The following is a 21442-nucleotide window of genomic DNA, read 5'->3' on the forward strand; positions in this document are numbered from 1 at the left end:
AAAGTCTGTCGGCATAAAACCAAACAATAGATCATATCTCCAAATGTTTCTCACCTCAGAGTTGTGGGACGTTCTCTCAGGTTGGTGGTAATGCTCTGCCCCGTTCTCCATAACCGTGAAAACTGAGGGAAAATAAATACAAAACTAAATTAAATCGACACAGTCAAACCTACACCGCAGTTTTCGGTTTTCATAGATTTTCACAAAAAAATTTGCCTCTGTCTTGGTTGTTGTGCAGTATTTCACATAACAAACTAGTCTGTTTGCCTTGTACTGTATCGTTCCGTGAAATTGTATGCCCAAACAAAACACCCTGTGTGTTGCTGAATCACTGTCCGTTTATTTCTTATTAGGTGCGACTACTAAATAAGCCGCCATGGGGTCAAAGAAAGTTGCAAGTGCCAGCACTTTGAGAAAGAAGGTGGAAAACACTCTAGAATTCAGTCTTTCCAGGATGTACGGAAAGTGCGCATCAACAGTAAGTAATTATTAAGTAATTATTTCACATTGTTTTCTGCATGTAAAGCTTTTAATAGTCTCTATAAAATGTGCTTTTTGTTAATAAATGTGGGTGTCTGAAACGGGCTCAGTGGATTTACATTATTTCCTAGGCAAAAAGGCACTTCTCTGACAACATGGCTGTGAGCAGTCGATCTGTATTTTTAGTTTTTCCCCGTTTTTCACATTCGCACCACCAACCAAAAATGTTACATATTCAGCTCAGTGGGAGAAAAAAAAAAAGAAAAGGGAAAACGCTTGTTTGATGGATCATACAACTCCTTGTGGGAAGTTTTTCGCCGCTGTGTCACTACATGGCTCAGACCCAACGGCGACTCACCATCATCACTGTGCTTTCTTGACAGCTCCTGTCTGCTGCTGTGAGCCACCGCTTCCTCTGGAACATTATCCAAGTCACTGGTCTGCAAAGGCACGGCAAAAAGAAAAAAAACAGGTATGAAGCCAAAAATCTCCACACAAAGACAGACAGAAATAAGAATTTGTGTGCGTAAGGTAGGACTCTTCTACTTCTGAGCGGCTACACACAAAAGGGTAACAAATTGTCAAAACGTGTCCCTATACTGTGTTTCCTGTGCTATTATTTTTCTGCCAAATATCCCACCTGGTGGCGCTGTAATTAAATCCCAGAGCTTGACCCTTGACTTGACTTGAAATTTCTCACACAGCTCAAAGCACTTTACAAAACACCCACTGTATCTTCAGGGTGTTTAGCCGAATCACGACAAAATTTGGTACAGAACTTTAGAGCAGTGGTCCCCAACCGCTTTAGACCCACAGACCGGCTCATGTATGAGCTTGGAGTTTGTTTTTCAAAGAGAAGATGATAACGTCGATGTGTGTGGTAGCAGCACACACATCCACACTAGCATGAATTTATGTACACAGAACAAATATGCACATTAGCACTCAATAACGTAATCAAACCTTATTTATGCATTTCCAAACAGTATCAGCATTTGGGACCAAATATGAAGTGAAAGAAAAACGGGAAAAAATACAGTATAGTAGTCTTATCTGTGCAGCGTGGGAGAAAGGTAGCACGCGCACAACTATGGTGCATTCAAGGACAGTCGAACAAAGTGGGACAGGTCGCCGCTCTCTGAAACACAATAAAACAAAACATAAACATGCAAAAACTGTGGGATTTCTAACTGTATATTATGTTTTGAATAAAATAATGCCTCATATATTTCCAAAATGTATATTTACAGAAAATTTGATGTAATTATTTACTTTTTTTTTTGTGTATTTATTTATTTTTTTTATATTGCACCTGAAAGTTTCCCATCCTGGTGGTTGGGGACCCCTGCTTTAGAGGACCGACAAGCTAAATTTCAAAATTTTGCAAAAATGTAAAATTTGAGCAGGATTGGTTGAAAAAGATGGCTGCCATCAAGCAAGGTGTCTTTGCACGGGCATGGTCGGGACTTAGCAAGTAACTGTCCATGAGTCTTTGACCATTTGTCTAATGATTATAAAACTTTGAGGTTATCTATATTACATGTTAGCATGTCGTCCAAAGCATTTTGACACATGTACACACATACAGGGTAACAGTACAAAAGCAATTCATCCTATCATTTCGCATGTGTGCACAAGCAAAAATGTCCACACAAAGAAAACATTTCCCCACAATAAAGGTGGGATGTCAAAGATCATTTTCATTACTCTATTTGGCAGTTATACTTGAATCCTTTGAAATCTGCCTAGCAACAAAAGCCTGACAGCAACAGGAAAAAGAATACAAGCAATTCTGTTGAACGGATGTTTTATTATTACAGTAGATCCCCGCACATTCACGATTCAGCATTCACGGCCCTGCAAATTTGATCTTTTTTTTTCTTTTTTCACCAAAAATATTCCCATTCACCCCAGGTCCCTGATAATACAGGTACAATGTGCAGCCTACATTTAAAAATGCTTCACTCATAATGTTTTTTCATCAAGTGTTGAGATTTTCACTAAGGCGGTCCTTGAATGCACCATAGTTGCTGTGAGACGCCATTTTGTTCATCGATCATCTTACGTTATCTGTCATTAGTTGTGAGTACCTATACATTTCATTATTGTAAATGCTAAGTGTGTGAGGCATATTGAAGAGAGAGAAGATGAGGATTCTAGAGCTGAATCCAATCTAATAATTACCACCGTCACTCATATTGCAAATGTTGATCTGAAATCAGAGGAGAATGCCCACATCAAGCTAGCAGAACGGTTTATAGGGGTAGGGCGTCTCAATTACTTGGGAATTTTCACCATTCACTGGTGGTCCCAGACGGTAACTGCGTGAAAAGCAGGGCTGTGCTATATTTGTGTTGTCTGTGCAAGAGAAAAAGATTTTAAAAAGCACATCAAACCAAGTTTTACCGGTGTGTACCATCCAAAGTGATTAGTGCTCTTTCATATAAACATGCCACCGTCGAATGCAGAGATGCAGAAGTGGCCTGAGAGTGCACAGCTCTTATAATCAGTCCAATTCATCTTGAAGGTTGTAACATGAGCGTTTGCACAACGGCTCCCTTCTTGACTGCTTGGACCAGAATGCCTTTATTGGTAGTGTTTATGGCTCGGCAGAGTTGGTATCTATTTGCTCCATCAGCTACAACATGTCAGAGACAGCGGGACCAAATAAACAAAGTGTCCAAGGTGGACCAACAGTCGGATGTATGGGGGCTCGAGATCGTAGTGTTAGGTTAGTAGAAGGACAAATGGGATGTTTAATAACAACATATGACATAATTGTACTGTGGTATGTGTAGCATTATGAGTCCATGGACGTGCTACCTGGAGTTTAATGCTCCACACTGAGTGGAGATGTGTTCTCTGGCATGCATTTGGAATGCTTATTTGGTAAATTGAAAGGGCAGATGAAAGGTAACATATCTGATTTGTGTGGATTTGGATCAGAAGATTATTGTAAGACTGTAATGGAAATTTTTTTGATCCCCAGTATGAGTTAACTAAGTAACCAGTTTGTACGAACCTCATGAAATCAGTGCTTCTTTCTCTTCTAGTGCAAGATTAAATCCATAAAGACAATGCTTTGGTGTTTTCCAGTTTTATTCAGCGTAGCAATGCAGCAAAATTGCCATTACAAAGACTTTAAAACAAAACAGTCTTGCCTTTAATGACAAAGGCGTAAAACAAAAGTGTTTTGCGACAGATGCGAATGCAAATATTGTCATTCATCCAGGTAAATGTATGCTCGGGGCATTGAATCGATCGCAACTGAATTGTTGAGGTTGGGTTGAGACGTTTCGCCTCTCATCAGAGCAGGCTTCATCAGTTCATGCTCATGACTAGACAGGACAGCTCTAGTCCGAGGGGATGGTGCAGGATCCAAAGATTTATCCTCTAAGGTAGGTGGGTAGGGAGATAGGTTGCGCCATTCCCTCAGACTTGAGTTGTCCGAGCTAGTCTTGGGGGGGGTGACTAGCCTGTTGCAAGTTTTTTTTCATATCTCATGATTAGCTCCTGTCAAAAGAGCTGTCTGGTCCTCACGGACTCGCGCCACAATATGCCATTTTATGAAGTGGACATGTGCGGCTCATATTCCGGTGCGGCTTACACACCGGCATTTACGGTAATCATTAGTTATCTTGGAAGGAACAAGTTAGCAACTTCAAACTAACTTCTTTTTTGAAAATCAACACAAAATGTCTGAATTTCATTGCAAAAGACAAACTTGGAGTCCGTTCTTACTGAATTTCTTTGGGGAGAGTCCGAGCCACTGGCCCTCTTGGCCTTCTGAGCCAACGACGTCCCGAACCTCAGGGCTTCATAGACGGGGTCCACCTTATTGCCACAAGCTGTAGGGGAGCACAAAAATGATAAAGGCTGGGGAGACAGCCATGTTAATACTGGACATGTAAGGTATTGGAAAGAATGAAGCTACTCACCAATGGGCATGACTTCTTTGATGCAGCCGTACTGTTCCTGGATCAGTAATGGGGAGCTGTAGTAGCGCCTAAATCCTTTTGGCTAAGACGACATGGAGAAACAGCGAGAAAATGAGTGGCAATCTTTGGAGGACAGGTTAGGATCACATGTTGAGTGTCTAGCCTTCAAGTTTTGGATAATTGGAAGAAGTGTAACTGGTTACTGTGTGATGTTTTGGTGGATGGCTGCTGTATTTCTTGACCGATCTTGCTCAAACATTACAGGCTTGTGTGTGTCACCCCACCAACTGTGCATCAACTTTGGTGGTGATTGAGTGGAAAGTAAATAGTTTATGCAAATTTACTCCAAATTCTTCTGCATGCTCGAGAGTTGACCGGTGTGGCCTCTCAGACTTTGTAACTGTGGAGCCTAAGACAGTACCACCGTGAAGCAGATTACTTACAAAAGTACCATCATTCCCTTTGTATAAGCCGCTACTTTTTTCTCAAACTTTGATCCCTGCAGTTTATACAGCGGTGCGGCTTATTCATAGCTAAGTTCTAATCTTGTGAGCGTGACATCTCCTTTACTTCAGAACTATTTGTATTGTTTAAATACTGTGGCGCTCACAAGTCAATGAGGAAAAGGTAGCTCTTTCTTTGGCAGGAGCCAATCACGAGCTGTAAGTGCACTCACGACAACTTAACACTCAAAAATTATACCTTAGAATTATACAAACATGTACCAATATGAGTTTAACATTTTAAAAACTCAAGTCTTTTAAAGTTTTCCCATCCTGCAGTGCGTCCGAGCAATGCATTCATTGGTGTCTTCCAGGGCACTGCAATAACGTCAGCTTCCATCTGGGCTCTCGGCTCCTCTGGCTCCCTCTGGTGGACAGAGGCACCTTTGCAGCACCATCAATCCATCCATCCATCCATTTTCTATGCTGCTTGTTGTCCAATGGAATGCTTTGCTCAGACGCAATGCATTATGGGAACACTTTAAAATATACATATTTTCATTTTAAACTCATATTGGTACATGTATGTATATTTATTAGGTATACCTTGTTGCTGTGTTAAGTTGCTGTGACTTTTCAGAGATGAGAGATTTGTTCGGGTCAGAAAAAGTCAACTGTAACTAAAACAAAGAGCAACAGAGACAAACAGAGCACGCCTTAACTCTTCACTAATGGGTATAGCTGCACACCAAGACCACGGTGCAAATGTAGTCATAGAAATAGTCTCACTTACTGAGCAAGATAATGGAAAAATGATGTGGATGAGCACACAGAATTCCACCTCCTGAAATTGCTTTACATCTGAATTAAAAGAATGAGAGCGATTACGGTCTTAAATCATGCATGACCGTCATAAATCATCAGCTTATTCCACGGATGACATTCAGCAGTGGAAAAAGTGGGAGACTAAAGTTGCGACTGAGGGTCGGGATCCTTTTTCATGTCTTTAGTCAAGGTTTTCATCTATTATTTACGTGTTTGATATCTGAGTAGCTGGGGTCATATCAGTGCATGTGTTTTGGCAGCAGCTTCCATAGCTAGAATCATAGTGAACAACAATGATGACAGATTTGTCAGCTGTTTCATTTGGGTTATTGTATTACCATACGCTTCATGCTGTGGTTGCTGTAGAAACAGCTCTCATTATGATGCAGTGTTTTCCTGCACCAATGTGTCTCGCGTTGGAGCTCATTAGCTTGTTGCAGGTGTACTTCATGTTGTGGCCTGTGGAGTGTAATGACGGGGAGGGTTCTCAGGCAGAAGAGTAACAAGCATGCCTGCAGATGCGTCCAAGTTTAGAGTTGAATTTAGAGCTGCGTCCCACTGGGGAAATTTTTGTCAGCTCTGACCTCTCGACCTCATTTTCCACTCCTGAGAGCCGATCACATCATAGGGCCCTTCCGCTCATCACTTTACTGGAGAGATGTCTTGACAGGATATACTGGATCAGCGAGTATCACTTCTTTTGCCATGAATGAACTTTAAAAAAATGATTAAAATAATAATAATAATTCCACTGATATAATTGCAATTATTAACCTTTAGTGCAGGGGTGTCCAAAATTCTTCTACCGAGGGTCACATACTGAAAAATGAAAGCATGCAACTTTGCCACTTTATTTTGTAAAGTGACACATGTACCTAAGATATGCTAAGAAGTAATATATACTGTAGTTCAAGAAAAAACTGCATCTTATATTTGTGATAGGTGGAAAAAGTCCATTACTTTTGCTCTTTGCTCTTTTTTTCATATATTTGCTGTTTTTGTTTTTTATTTTCCAAATATTTCAACTTTTTTCTTTTCATAATATTATGGCTTTATTCCCATAATATTTTCACTTTATTCCCATCATATTCTAACTTGTTCCCCAACCTAATTTTTCAAAAATTACAACTTTATTTGTTTTGTTTCTCATAATATTATGACTTTTATGTTTTTTTCTTTAATATTTCACCACTACACTACTAAAATGACATTATTTTTCTTCATAATATAGAATCCAACTTTTTTGTCTTGATATTTTGGCTTTATTCTCGTAAAATTCCTGCTGTTTTTTAAAATTTTTGCTTGTTTTTGTTTTCTTCATCTGTTTTTTCCATTTCTGCTTTTTAATTTTCCAACTATTTCAACTTCCTTTTTGTAAAAGTTCTTCTTGTAATTATGACTTTATTCCCATAATATTTAGACATTTTCTGGAGCCTAATTTTCCCAAAATTACAACTTTATTCATTTTTTTGTTTCTTGTAATATTACGACTTAAAATAACATCTGTTCTCTTTAAAATCTAAACTTTATGCTGCTAAAATGACATTATTTTTCCTCATGATATTATGACGTTATTTATGTAAAATTACAACTTTTCCTTGTTAGATTACCACTTTTTTCTCTTCATATTTAGACTTTATTTTTATAAAATGACTGCTGAATTTTTTCATTTTTGTTGTTGTTTTGATGTTTTTTTTTGTTTTATTGTGAAATTATATTTTTAGAAATAAATAAAGAATAAAGGGCCATAAACAGCCCCCGGGCTGTATTTTAGACACCCCATGCACACAATAGTAGGTGAGATAAACAAGGTTCCAGGAACATTCCAAAGGCTCATCCTACACACGGTACTGTATATTGGTCTTTATAATGGTGAAGTTACACAACAAAATTTTGCTTAATTTCCCATGTTCGACTATATTCTCCAGTGCCACATAAAGATGGATTCATAGGACTACAATTAAAAGGATTTATTATTATTTACAAATGTACAAAATATAATATTATCATAATAATATCATATATATAGTTCAGGATTAATTGTAAATATTGATCACTTAAATTATTAAATTGTTCTTAGCCCACAGAAAAACAACAAAAGAAAACCCACAATGATATTTCCTATTCAATGCATATTAAAATGTTTTGCTTCTCTTTTATGAATGCTACAGTTGGCATTGTAAAATTGCAAATGACCCTCTAGAATGAGGCCAACATATCTGTTGCCGTGTCATAATCACATGACTCTAACAAAGCCGCTTGCAAGCCTATCGATCCTGCAGCCGTCATAGGCTCATGGTGACAGCAATCCAAGGCGGAGGTCAGTGTTATTTTTATCAGTGGCGTGCTGTGTGACAATTAGTTAGCCGACTGACGGGCAGGGGAATGATATAATGATGATGAGGAGGAGGGGGAGGAGGAGGAGGAGGAGGATGACGAGGACGGGTGGCTAGAGAGAGTCACAGATGTACTGACACACTCACACTCACAGTAGAGTGTGATATCTGAATAAGCGCATTCTGGTGGCAAATCCTTAACTGTCCATTATAAAGAATTTGGTTGATTATGTGGAATTGAGTGGTGAGTAATCGGGTCTTGAAACAAATGATGGAGTGCACTACTTGGATGTGACTACTGATTCAGACTAAAGTAGTTAGCTGTCTGTCCCACAGAGGAAGGACATGGCCTAGACAACACAATCTCAGCTTTGCACGAGGAAGGTGCTCACCAGTTTGCCCATGCAGCGCTGCTGTCCCACGCCGTTCTCACATTTGTGGTGGAGGCTCATCTTGCAGGCTTTGCAGCGCAGGCCGTGCTTCGCCGTGTTGCCCGCCAGGAACACCACGTGCTTGGCTGTGGTACCTGGTATACATACAAAGACTTCAAATATTTTTTGCGTATTGTACGTCACATTTTTTATCTGTGTTTTCGCAGGCCTTGTGGACTTATGTGAAGACATACAGTATGCGTAAATGTAATAACGGCTGATATCATTGGGTAACAACGTAAAACAACATGCTGCCTCAAAACAATTTTACATTGAAATCACCACAATTCACACTTTCATGGCTAGTTCAGCATAAAACCCACGCTAAGGTCACTGGAACGTTACTCAGCTGCACACAGACCAAAATGGCCAAACTGTAAAATGCATTAGTTGTGATGGGAATTTCATCTTTTAAGGGTTCTTTTGTATGGAGCCCCGGAGGGGACGTGTGTGAAAATAATTTTCATTCATTTTCTATGGCGCTTGTCCTCACTAGGATGGCATGGGTATGAAAATAATTTGGATGGGTTAAAAAAAAAGGCACATTTTATATAACGCAATAACTTTTGCAACCAAAATTGGTCATGGACTTCCGCCATGCATCACAAACAGGAAGCCATGCTCTAAGAAACATAATTTCTCAGATTCAGTGGCCATTATCAGCTGTTAAACCTCAATGGTGACACTTTGATCAGGAATTACATTACATGCTATAACATTTGGTTGAAAGGAAAAATTGTGATTAAAATGCTGCTGCGTCAATGTCAGCTAGTAGCGGATGCTTGTGTGGAATCTTCACATTAGGAGCAGGGAGTTTCTGACATGACAATGTTTACTTACAGTATAGACAAGCAGTGCACACAAGTGAGAGAATACGATGTATGGCTAATCAACGTATTTCCTTTCGAGTACCGGTACTCAAAGAGATTTTTACACTAGCTAGGATTTGGCTGGCATGTTTTTTCAAAAGACGAGCCAAACAACCATCACGGATCATTAAAAACAATATCACTTTATACCACCACCACCACCAACGCTTGGTGGTGGCTTCACATAGTTTAGAAAGTTTTGCGACATCTTGGAAAAGTATTGTGTTAAAAAAACCTTTAATATAAAAAAATATAATTATTTATATTGCTTTATTTATATGCTCAACATGTAACAGATTGCGACAAAAAAAAATATATTTATCCGTCATTCATTCATTTTCCATGCTGCTTGTCCTCACGAGGGTCGCAGGGGTATGCTGGAGCCTATCCCAGCTGACTTCAGGCGAAAGGTAAGGTACACCCTGGACTGGTCACCAGCCAATCGCAGGGCAAAAAAAAATGAATCCAAAAACAAAGGCCTATCTCAATTAAACCAAAAGGTCCAATCTCTGATTGTGTGTATTGTTCGTAAATCAACTATTTACTAAAAGAAAAAGATAGATACTAGAATCCAGGTAACAGTTTTCCTAGTCTTTACTGAAGATTGGTAGATACAAACCACAAAGTACATCAACGTTTGTTTCCTGCCACTCATTTTCCTATTTTTCCAGCACGTAGTCTTTAATGGGGCCCACACACAGGACGCAACAAATGACTGTGAATGGCGAAACTCATCGCCAACGCGTAGCGAGCCCTGCACACAGGAGGCGACGAGCGGCTCTGGCCAGCTACACTGGTGAGCGACGCCCTCACATACGCAGTGAATTACGAGTCGCCCACGGTTTTGATTATCTATCAGATGTGGAGGGAATTTGGGGGTATCAAAGCAGTTCAGAGGCGGAAAAGCGGCCATTGTTGATTGTGTACTTGTGTGCTAGTACCCAATCTTGCTAGTACTGAAGATACTGTTCCCATGTTCTCATGCTGCTGCTTTTTTCTTTATAGCTCTATATCCTTTTTTTAGAAATGTGAAATACTTTAGCTCCGGGAAATCTGACGGCAAGTGTTATTTTTTCCTTCATGTTTACCTGCGAGAGAATACTGAATAGTATCCTGTCCACTCATTGGTCGGTCAATGGAACTCCCGCTGATTGGTCCTCGTCTGGGCGACGGCGATGAAAAGTTGAACATTTTTCAATTTCCTCGGATGTGCACGATGACATGCACGAGCACAAAATTTTGCTTGTTGCGTGCCAGGACAGATACTTGCGATAATCGCCCTGTCACATACGTTCCATTGAAAATGATTGGACTAGCGGCAACGTCATGTGTGGCACTCATAATTCTGATTATCATTACTATTATTATTATTACTATTATCTTATTATGTAGAAACGTTCTGAGAAAAACCCTCCCAAGATATTATGTCCCTGGGGGGCTGCGAGCAGTGTGTTTTATGTGGTGTTATTTTGACCAATCACGCTTGGCTTTAACAGAAAAAAGACGTTTCACTTGAAAGAGACTTTAAAGTTGTTCACCTCAAGAGATGTCCCTAAGACTTGACTGTTAGTTAGTGAGCTACTTCTTGCTTCAGGGGGAGGATGGCGTAAGAAATAACTAATGGATGGACGGTGCCTTATTTTCTGAACTCCATAGATCAGTCATTCTCAATTGGTGGGTCAGGACCCCAAAGTGGGTCGCGGGTCTATGCCTGGGAAAAAAATATATATATGTAATGACCCAATGTCCGTGAATGCACCTCACGTTCTTGTCTGTGCTGTTCGCTTGCTACGCCGCCACAGGGTTCGTGCCGTATTTACTGTATGGGTGACTTTGTCCAATTTGAGTGAGAGGGCAAAGAAATTGAGTGGGGCTTTAACGTGCTATCCATCCGACACACAGTTACAGACATCTGCTGGAGAACAGCACGCCATAAAGAGAGGACAGCGTCTCACCGCTGCAGCTCATGTTGTGTTGCAAACATTCCATTTAACTATAAGACGAGAAATGTGAGTCGAAAAAAATTCCACAATTTGGGTTGCCACGTGTCATTGAAGGGTGATGGTGGGTCCCGCAGCCAAACCAGTTGAGAATTACTACAATAGATGATTCCATTGACACCCCAATATTCCTGGGACGTTTTACGTGAATCAGCTGCGTAGTTTTTTCTGAATCCTGCTAGCGAGCTACACACATAACAATACCTTTTTGTCGTTGCGTGGTTGATAATACAAAGCGAGATCTAAATCAAGTTAAAGGAGCATATCGGGTTCTCCCTTTAATGATGCTGATACTCTGTCATGGTGATCTGCGGCCGCTCGACGAGGTTTGGGTCAAGATCACGTTTCTCACGTTTTACCCTCTCACTGTAACCAATGGGTCAAGTTCCAGCTTCCAGTATTGGCTCCCATTACACTCCACACGTGTAGAGAAAGTCTTAAGTACACAGCGTCTGCTTGGGTTTGCTGTCATGTTCAAGGATCAGGTGTTCCCAGGTGGTTTCACATTTACTGCTCCTGCTTTGTCAATTCTTCTTTCTATGGGCCGTGCAAGAGCATTTAATCCAGCCTGCAATGCAAGTATAAAACAAAAAAATCCTCAAAGAAAAAAAAAAAAATTACATTCAATCTAAAAACCTTTTTTTTTTCATAATTTTAGCATGGCCCTTGAAGGACATTACAAGAACTGGCTAATAATAGAAAAAAGATGGCCCATCCTTGTTCTACTAAACAGACCCCAGTAATCAATGGCTCTTTTGCACATTTTCACATGCACACAGTGTGGGCGGGGCCACAGCATGTGTTTACTGACCAATCAATAGAGAAGCAAAGCTGACAGCGCTGAGCAACAGACTGACCTCTTTCATTAAAGTTGACAGCTAGCATGCAAGGGAGAAACTGCACACAAAAGTAGCTTTTTATGGGGATCCATTTTGGGTGACTTCAGTGGGTTTACAAAACAGTCGGCAAAAGGAACACATGATTAATTCCAGCCAATCAACAAACAAGATGATTTCATCAAAGCAGAATAATGCCTATATCGACGTACTCCGATACTTGACGCATCCTCACACATGGACTGAGCTGGATTTGCTATTGCTTATGTTGAAATATGTCTTTTGACTTATGTTGCATTTTCCTTAATCCAATGCCAACTACTGCCTCGTTCTTGTCAGAACACAGGCTGCTGGTTGCGGAACCTGGCCACGATACCATCAAACAAACACAGCACTATGTCATTTATGTCATTTGCTACGCTCTAGTGAGTGTCATTCTAGTTAACGACTGTAACTAATGTCCAGTTCTGTCTCACTGCACACACACGCTAATGTCCTTCTCAAGCTGCTGTCCATCGACTCGTTTGGTCTGACTCACTCCAACGTAGGGAGCAGAATGGGACGCCTCCATACTAGCAGCTTAGCGCATCACAAACTGACAGTTGGGCAATGGCGGGCGCTGACGTGTGTGTGTGTGTGTGTGTGTAGGTGTCTTTCTACTACACAGTGACACATCTGTGAGGTTACTGCTCTTTCGGGAACGGTCTTGGATAACCCTCTAAACAAACCTCTATTCATTTCCTCTTAGAATAGCTACACATTGATCCACTAATTGAGTCTACACGTCCTTACTTCCTGACAATAACTCCTCCGCCTCCTCCTCTATTTACACTCTGACCTTTGCAGCAGACTTTCAAACACATCAGGTTTGCTATTAAAATACAAAGCCACAAATACTCCCCATTAGGCGAATTACTGTAATAGGACTGAATTACAGGGCCAGATTAACCTTGTATGTCTTTTATCCTGAAAAGTGTCCAAAGTACAAAAGCAGTACCTTTCATCTTATTCAAGTCACTGATAACTAAAAAAAACTTTTTAAAAAGACAAATTTAGGACATTTATTACACCGGAAGCTGTTAAAATACTCTTTTTCCAAGTGTAAATTACATTTCACCCTCTGTCAGACACGCTTCCTTTCGCCCACGTAGGTGTTTACTTAATTAGCAACTCGCTGCAATCACCAACACAGTCGGCGCACAGGTATTTTTATATACCACTGAATCTAATTCACTTTTATAAAGCACCGGTTTACATTCTCCAGAAGCTTGAGTAAAAAAAGAGTAATGCTCAGGCATGTGCAGTGTCTCTTTAAATGACTTTAAATGTTTATACTTTTGATTTAGCTTTCCTCTTGTTTATTTCATGAAAGAGTGCATGTGCTGCAATATAACTCAAGCCTGTTTGTACAGTACGGCTGGCACATCAGACATTTCATACAATGATGCAAGAAGCACGTGGGTGTTTAGTGTCGCCCGTCTGCATCTTGTAACAGAATGTTGACTGAATTAATAATGATTCGTATACGGTTGATGATGATGATGATGACACATGCCTCAAATAGTGAAGAGAAAAAAGGTTTGACAAGTAGGATTTGCCAATTGCATGGAAGCCCGTTTCTACTGCTGAAAGAAAGAAAATATCCCAATGCTAAGTCAGAATTCCGAGATAAAAAGTTGAAATGATGAGATAAAAAGTCATAATTATGAGATAAAAAGTCATAGTTATGAGAGGCCGCCTTCTTTACTGGCGCCTTTGTCACATGGCACTCGGCACATTTTTGTCTCATCATTTCAACTTTTTATGTAATAATTATGACTTTCCTATCTCATAATTGTGACTTTTAATTTCATAATTATGACTTTCTTTTCCCATAATTTCTACTTATTATCTCATAATTCAAAATTTTTATTTCATAATTTCAACTTTCAACTTTTTATGTCATAATTATGACTTTCTTATCGCATAATTTTGTCTTCTTATCCCATAATTATAACTTTCTACTTCATCATTTCGACTTTTTATCCCATACTCATGACTTTAACTCATAATTTGGACTTTCCATCCATCCATCCATCCATTTTCTATGCCGCTTATCCTCATTAGGGTCGCGGGGGTATGCTGGAGCCGATCCCAGCTGACTCCGGGCGAGAGGCGAGGTACACCCTGGATTGGTCGCCAGCCAATCGCAGGAAAGATATAGACAAACAACCATTCACGCTCACATTCATACCTATGGACAATTTAGAGTCGCCAATTAACCTAACATGCATGTTTTTGGAATGTGGGAGGAAACCGGAGTACCCGGAGAAAACCCACGTGAACATGCAAACTCCACACAGAGATGCCCAACGGCGATTTGAACCCAGATCTTCCCGATCTCCTGACTGTGTGGCCAACATGCTAACCACTAGGTGTGTGGCAGACTTTTATCTCATAATTATGACTTTCTTATCTCATAATTATGGCATTTTTTTTCTCAGAATTTTGGCTTTTTAGCTCATAATATTAAATTTTTATCTCATAATTTTGACATTTTAGCTCATAATTATGACTCACAACTGGGATATTTGTTTTCTTTCAGTAGCGGAAACAGGCTTCCCTACAATTGCCCAAGATTTGTTCAAATTTAGAATTTCCCATTTGAAACTTAATCTGAATTAATGTGCTCCAGATTCAAACTGGTGTCATACTAAGAGAATCTGTCGTTGTACAATTTTCCTCTCCATTGTCATCGGTACCCTTTTGTGGTGATGCCATTTAAAAAAAAAAAGCAAACCATTTATTGACCACATTTACGGTGGTTTGGCGACTTGAGTGTGACTTTTGATTCATTTAATCCGTCAAAGTCCGAATTTCACCTTCTTTTGGGTGTTGAACAGTGGATCCCCGCATATTCACGGCTTTGCGATTTCAGGGATTTTTGGTAAAAAAAAATTTTTTTCTTCCGAAATGGGCCTTTTTTACGCTGAAAACACGTCATTCAATGTCATTCGACGAATCTGTTCTCGGGTAAAGCAGTCTAATTTCTTCTCAATTTTTCACTCTGTCATCACCGGTACCCTTCTGTGTCGGCACACTCCGAAAGAGCAAAACACACTTATGGAGCTATTCCTTTGAATGCCCACGGAATTGCATTATGATGAGTTTTGAAGCATATTTTTCTAAAACTTTGGTTAAATTCCACATTATACGACCTTGGGGCACCACTGTTTAGTAAGTATAAGGACATACAGTGGAACCGTGAAGGTCAAACACACTCCGTAGCAGGACTCTGGTCTACCCCAATTTATTCATCTTTACAATACATTTTTATCAAGGGAAATAGTGGAAATTGAATGAATCTGTTCCAGCATTATCATGTTTTTCCTCTTGGCCATGACTGGTACATTTGATGTTGTGGAAACCTAAGATAAAGTAAAGCACTCTCCTTTGGTGTGCTTTGGATGCTCACTTGCACGTTTTACTGGCTGGATGTACGACGGATGTTCAAATGTAACTTTTGTGCCCCTTTAGAAGTCCTAGTAACAATAAAAGCCTATCACAGACACACACATCAACCCCGTACCTACGATCATGTGATTGCAGACGTCACAGAAGGTGGGCTTCTTGAAGATGTGCTCCATGAAGCAGTGCCCGGCCGAGTCCACCTGCAGAGGGTTGCGCGTCTGTGAGCGTGACGTGGGAGGAGGAGCGCAGGGGATGGCGGGAGGCACAGGCGGGATGGGCAGACTGGTGGTGTGCGGCGGCGCCATCCCGATGTTGTAGAGGTGGCCCGTGCTGCTGCTCACGTCGGAGAGCAGCTCGGTCTTGTTTTCGCCACTGCTCCGGAAGAAGTTGTCGGCGCTCTTGCTGCGGATGCTCTTGGTCTTGAAGGACAAAGAGCGCTTGAGCTTCTGTAGCTGAAAGAAACGGAAACACAAGTCTTGGTCAGTCAATTGGAGTGGAACCTTTAAACCATTTAAATATAAGATATGTGAGAAGTTTGAGTTGAAAAGAATTCCACAATTTGGGTCGCTGCTTGTCATTGAGCGGTGATTTCTACTATTCAGTGTTTAACTTCTTCTTACACTCGTATCACAACTAAGAATGTTTTCAAGTGTGAACCACGACGAGCATCTGTGACAAAACTCATTTCAAATTTGTCATTTAAGTTAAGACTTCGTTTTTACCTTTAACTAGCAACAGTGGCTAACGTCTGTTTACCCTTGCATGACAAAGAATGCTAAAATGTTACTTAAAACTGTTCATCAAGGTTTTATGATGGGGACAGTTCAGCATTGGTAAAGATGACTTCTCTTTCCATTGTTTCCTATGGCAAAATTGTTGGAATGAATTGTGTTCAACTTTTGGGTTTCCACAATAATTCAATCAATCAGGGGTTGGCCTTGACTCTTTAGGTACCCCCTGGATGTTAATTCTATGTGTCCAATTAGTTGATAACAGTTTTGGGGAAGCTTCCAGTGTCCAGGAGGCCCATAAAGGCTTGGATGAGTTTTATTGTGGAAGAACTTAACCCCAGGTCCAACATCAGTGACTGCTTGCCACACAAATGTCCTTCTGGATCAAAAGTCAAAACTTGCTATTCTTTACAGAATAGTTGCCTTTGCTCCATATTTTCTTCCACTTTCACCCCCTGCCGGTACCGTCCGGTACTTTTGTCCATATGGAGCACATGCATCAGCATCATTAATTGCCTTATGCATTGATGTCTTTTGTGTGAGGTCTATAGTCCCCCACCTGGAAGATGTGCTGTGCAGGTGACATCATCGCATCAGTACTATTTGTCACACAGTGAGATGCCCACTGCCTGCTTCCCAGCCACAGCATCGATCAATCTCATTACGTCCAACATTGACAACCTCTCATTTCATCTCATCCTCCTGCACTCGCTCTAAAGAATCCCAGCGGTGCTGTAATAACACTGTAAGGGCTCTTATGTGGGGAATTGATTCTGTTCTGAAGCAATTGAAGAGTGGAGGAGAAGTCCTAATGAGTCTTTATGTCCTACTTAGGCTGCACAAACCGCTCTCCAAACGTATACACAGAAGATGGTCGCTCATGTTTTCATGTAAATGATTATTTTTGCCTGTTAATACTGCAACTAACAAACTATTTGACTGCTTTTATTGCAGTGTTGGGGTTGGTGACGATCAATAAGCTGTGTGGGTCACAAATAATCGATTTGGCACACACACATACACAACATATTGTCCTCAATTTACTTCACTTGCACACACACACTTTTACCAGTGAAAAAACATATTATTAATACTAAACAATTGGTTTTAGATGAGCCCTGAAGTGTTAGTATGTACTGGATATAAGAAGTACATTTTTTTCTGTATATAGACAAATGCAGTTTTATAGTATATGCTATATAAAGCATGACAAATAAAATCAAATAGAATGCAAAACCTGTCGGTGCAGACATGCAACACGTAAGCTACAAAAGCCCTTAATAATAATCAATACAAATATGAAATAAAATCAAATAAAAATTAAATGACATTTTAAAAAATTATTGAATGAAATTACAATAAATAAATACAATTAAATACAATTTAAAAAAATAATCTTATCTACAAAAGCCCTTAAATGATTATTAAATGAACTAAATGACACAAAGTGCAGCTCTGTATATGTCAAGCATGGAAGCTTCATGACAAATCACCCAGGCAATGCAAAATCAATTAAATGAATGAATTAAATAAAATGTAATTAATAATCCTGCAGGTGCCGACACACAAACAAATCAACATAAGCCCTTATTACAGTAATAGCCAATGCATTGCAATGGCTGATCACATTTACTATACCAAAGAGGTTTCTTATACAGTATGTCATGTAATATGTTGCAATGCATCAAATAATCTGCTACAACATGCACAAGTATGACGCCTCACCTTCCGTTTGGGGTGTTCGGGCCTCACAGTCTTACAGGAAGGATTAAAAAACAAAACAAATACAGCTTTACTTCATGTCTCTACAAAGGGAACCTTTTCGGACAGTGTAACCCCATATCTATGACATACAGCCTTGCAAAGAGGTAAAGCTACCCCTGATGCTATATTGCTTTCGCGCCGGTGTTCCCAAAGTGAGGTTCAGGACCCGTTTTGGGTCATAATAAAAATGTATTGTATTTTGGTTACCACATTAACAGGGAGTTGGAGTCCATTTCTGACCGAGCGTCTACACTAATGCACCCAACAGTGCTAATTGTTATACTCCTATTAAGTATCAATGGTACAAGTGCAGTAGAGTACAATAATGCACTTTTTTATGATAATGTAGGTGTAAGGATGTTGGTTATTTGTGCAGAAAAATAAGAAAGCAGCTCCGAGGGCGTGTATGAAAGCACTTTTGAAGAATTTTCAAGCTCACTTTATAAGCATTATAGCAACCTACAGCTAAAATTAAAAATCTATATTATTTTACTTCATCATATCAAAGTCATCCTATTAATGAAACCATTGTTTTAAAAAAATACACAAGTTTTGTTTCCAAAAAAAATAATTATGTCTTCAAAAATTATTTTAAATAAGCACTAATATATTTCATAGATAAGAAATATACAAATATATTTAATAAATACAAAATAAATCGTTAATTAAGTATAAGTAGTCAAAACACAGAATTACAATTTTCAACACTTTAAATCACTTTCTCTAAACATTCTTGCATTTTTCAAGAATCTTTGGTTGGGAACCCTGACCTTCCTTACCTTGGTCTCCTGGTTGGTGGTGCTGGTTGGAGATTTGGGAGTCTCATTCTGGTCCCGCTCTTCCTCTTTCCCCCCACTTTCATCCTGAGCCTGAGTGTTGGCTGGTGGGATCATCCTGTGTCTATCTCTAAAAATAACAAGTAGACTTTGTTTCCTCCTCCTCTTCTTTCTTCTTCCCCTCAGTCTTATCTTCCAATGTTTACATCGTGTCCATGCCTTGAAAGTCACCGTGACCTGGGCAAGTTCTGCCAAGTCATCCAGAACGTCTGAGGAGGAGGAGGAGGTCAAAATCTCATTGGAACACAAAAGAAGGTGTCTTCAACAAGTCCAAACTGAAAGTGAAGGGAAAAACTGTGGAGGGCTGCTTGAGAGAGAGTCTTCTTCCTTTGTGCTGGAAGAGCAGACTCCTCCACATGCACGCTGCCTTCGCGCCACCATGAGGAAGAGAGGGAGGACAAGAGGGAGGGAGGAGATGGGAGGATCTTTTCGGTCATACAGTCAGTTTTGTGCCAGATCCAGCTGGTGGCTCCGTTTTCCCATTCTTATTTTATATCCCATACAGAGCAGTGACTCGATGATAAAATGAATGTCTGTTAATGCTTATAGTGCAGTTTGGCCTGTAATTTCCTTCTTTGTTCCAGTATAGCATCATTTTATTTTTTTAATTGGCCTATGGGGCAGTCATGATTGAGCCCGGTAGATTCTGCCTAGCAAAAAGTGGCTACACACACATATGATGTGAGTGAAAGATATGGTATACTCTGATATGAGAAGATAATACGGCATGATTAGATGATACTGGATGATAGGCTATGATTGTGTTGTACAATAAAATAGTGTATGATATCTTCTTGGGTCTGGTCTTGGGGATCATAAAGGTGTTTCAGATGAGCCTTCTTTTTGTTCAGCAATGGTTTTTGTCTTGGAACTCTGCCATGCAGGCCGTTTTTTGCACAGTGTCTTTCTTATGGTGGAGTCATGAACACTGACCTTAACGGAGGCAAGTGAGGCCTGCAGTTCTTTGGATGTTGTTGTGGGGTCTTTTGTGACCTCCTGGATGGGTCGTCGCTGCGCTCTTGGGGTAATTTTGGTCGGCCGGCCACTCCTGGGAAGGTTCACCACTGTTCCATGTTTTCGCCATTTGTGGATAATGGCTCTCACCGTGGTTCGCTGGAGTCCCAAAGCTTTAGAAATGGCTTTATAACCTTTTCCAGACTGATTTTTTTCTCTCTTAATAATAAAAAGCTTCATTTAAAAACTGAATTTTGTGTTCAGTTGTGTTGTCATTGACTAATATTTAAATTTGTTTGATGATCTGAAACATTTAAGTTTGAAAAACATGCAAAAAAATATCGTCAAATAATATACCACTGTATATTACATGGTATACTATAATAACGGTATTATGTGACGATATTATGACATGATGTTAATATGGTACGATATTCTAATTCTATTCTAATGATGGCATGGTAAGGTATATATGATATGATATATGTAAATAAGCCCCTTTATGGCTGTAATAATATAATAAGTACTACTTCTACTGCTATTCTCTGTGAATGACAGCACAACCACTCTAAACTGTCATACAAAATATGTCCTAAATTGACAAGTGTATGTTATTCCCAAGAATAAACCCAAGACCCGTCCGTTGGAATAAGACGTCACGCTGCACAGGCTCCCCCCCTGTGATGCAATGTCCTTGAAGTTGCATTGTGGGACACAGGAGGAGGAGGAGGTGGAGGAGGAAGGTGCCAGACTGCAGCCTCCTCACTCTGATGAGGATTCAAACACCCACCAACACAGTGGCATTCTGTTCAGTTTCCAGGGATTCCCCTCATATTATAAATGACATAATACCCAAGGTGTGATGTGATGCACACATGAATGTGCCTTGTTAACATTCTGCCAAGACGCAATGTTCTCTACTCATTTTCTTGATTGACAGATCAAGAACGCTAGTGATTTTAACACCGAGTATGTCTAAGCTGAAGACCAGGAAGTAGATATTTCTTGTCAGTGCTCCGCCAATCACCGTTCTAAAATCATTTTAAAACATTTTGTGTTTTTGTTCTGTGTCAGAGAAAGAACCCTGTGGGCTTTGAAGGAAGTTACACTGAAGATGTCAGAGACAACTGCCTGTTTAGGTAAAACATTTTGATTACTGTTCATTGTCAGCAAGAATCCTATTTGATTTTACAGAACGTCGTACGTTTGGATTGATACAAAAACAGGGTGTTCGTTTGTGACTTGGCCCGCTGCACATTCTAATAATAGAATTTAACAAGAAAACTAAGTTACAATACTATGTGAGTAAACTCATACTATTACAAGAACAACATTTATAAACATTATTTAAGAAGAACGTTCGAATAAATGGAAATGTTTAAAAAAAAAAACAGCACAAATTGGGAAAAAAGAGCAAAGACTGAAATTCATACTAATAATACGCTTTTTCACCTGTCTCACAAAACTGAGATGCATTTTTTTCCTTGAAATATATAGAACTTCTTAGCCTATCTACACGTGTTGGCCCACGCATCCAAGTATGGACACC

At 39.8% G+C, this 21442-nt stretch overlaps 1 protein-coding gene across 4 annotated transcripts in view; it reads right to left on the minus strand.

Annotated features, from left to right (window-relative positions):
- Positions 1-19277, minus strand: part of stac (SH3 and cysteine rich domain) — a 33488-nt gene extending 14211 nt beyond the window's left edge. For 3 of the 4 annotated variants that reach the window (XR_008573322.1, XR_008573321.1, XM_054795515.1), the window contains exons 1-8: positions 18883-19277; positions 18065-18094; positions 15727-16060; positions 8415-8548; positions 4419-4500; positions 4222-4328; positions 839-920; positions 55-122 (exon numbers count right to left, since the gene is read on the minus strand). Coding sequence is in view for 2 of the 4 variants with exons in the window: in XM_054795515.1 (XP_054651490.1) it covers positions 55-122; positions 839-920; positions 4222-4328; positions 4419-4500; positions 8415-8548; positions 15727-16060; positions 18065-18094; positions 18883-18996 (951 nt within the window). In the remaining 2 variants the exon portion in view is untranslated. The remainder of the gene's footprint in view (positions 1-54; positions 123-838; positions 921-4221; positions 4329-4418; positions 4501-8414; positions 8549-15726; positions 16061-18064; positions 18095-18882) is intronic. The other variant, XM_054795516.1, reaches the window with a different exon arrangement.
- Positions 19278-21442: the final 2165 nt, after the last annotated feature.

The sequence above is a fragment of the Dunckerocampus dactyliophorus genome, chromosome 13 (genome assembly GCF_027744805.1).
Source record: "Dunckerocampus dactyliophorus isolate RoL2022-P2 chromosome 13, RoL_Ddac_1.1, whole genome shotgun sequence".
NCBI lineage: Eukaryota > Metazoa > Chordata > Actinopteri > Syngnathiformes > Syngnathidae > Dunckerocampus > Dunckerocampus dactyliophorus.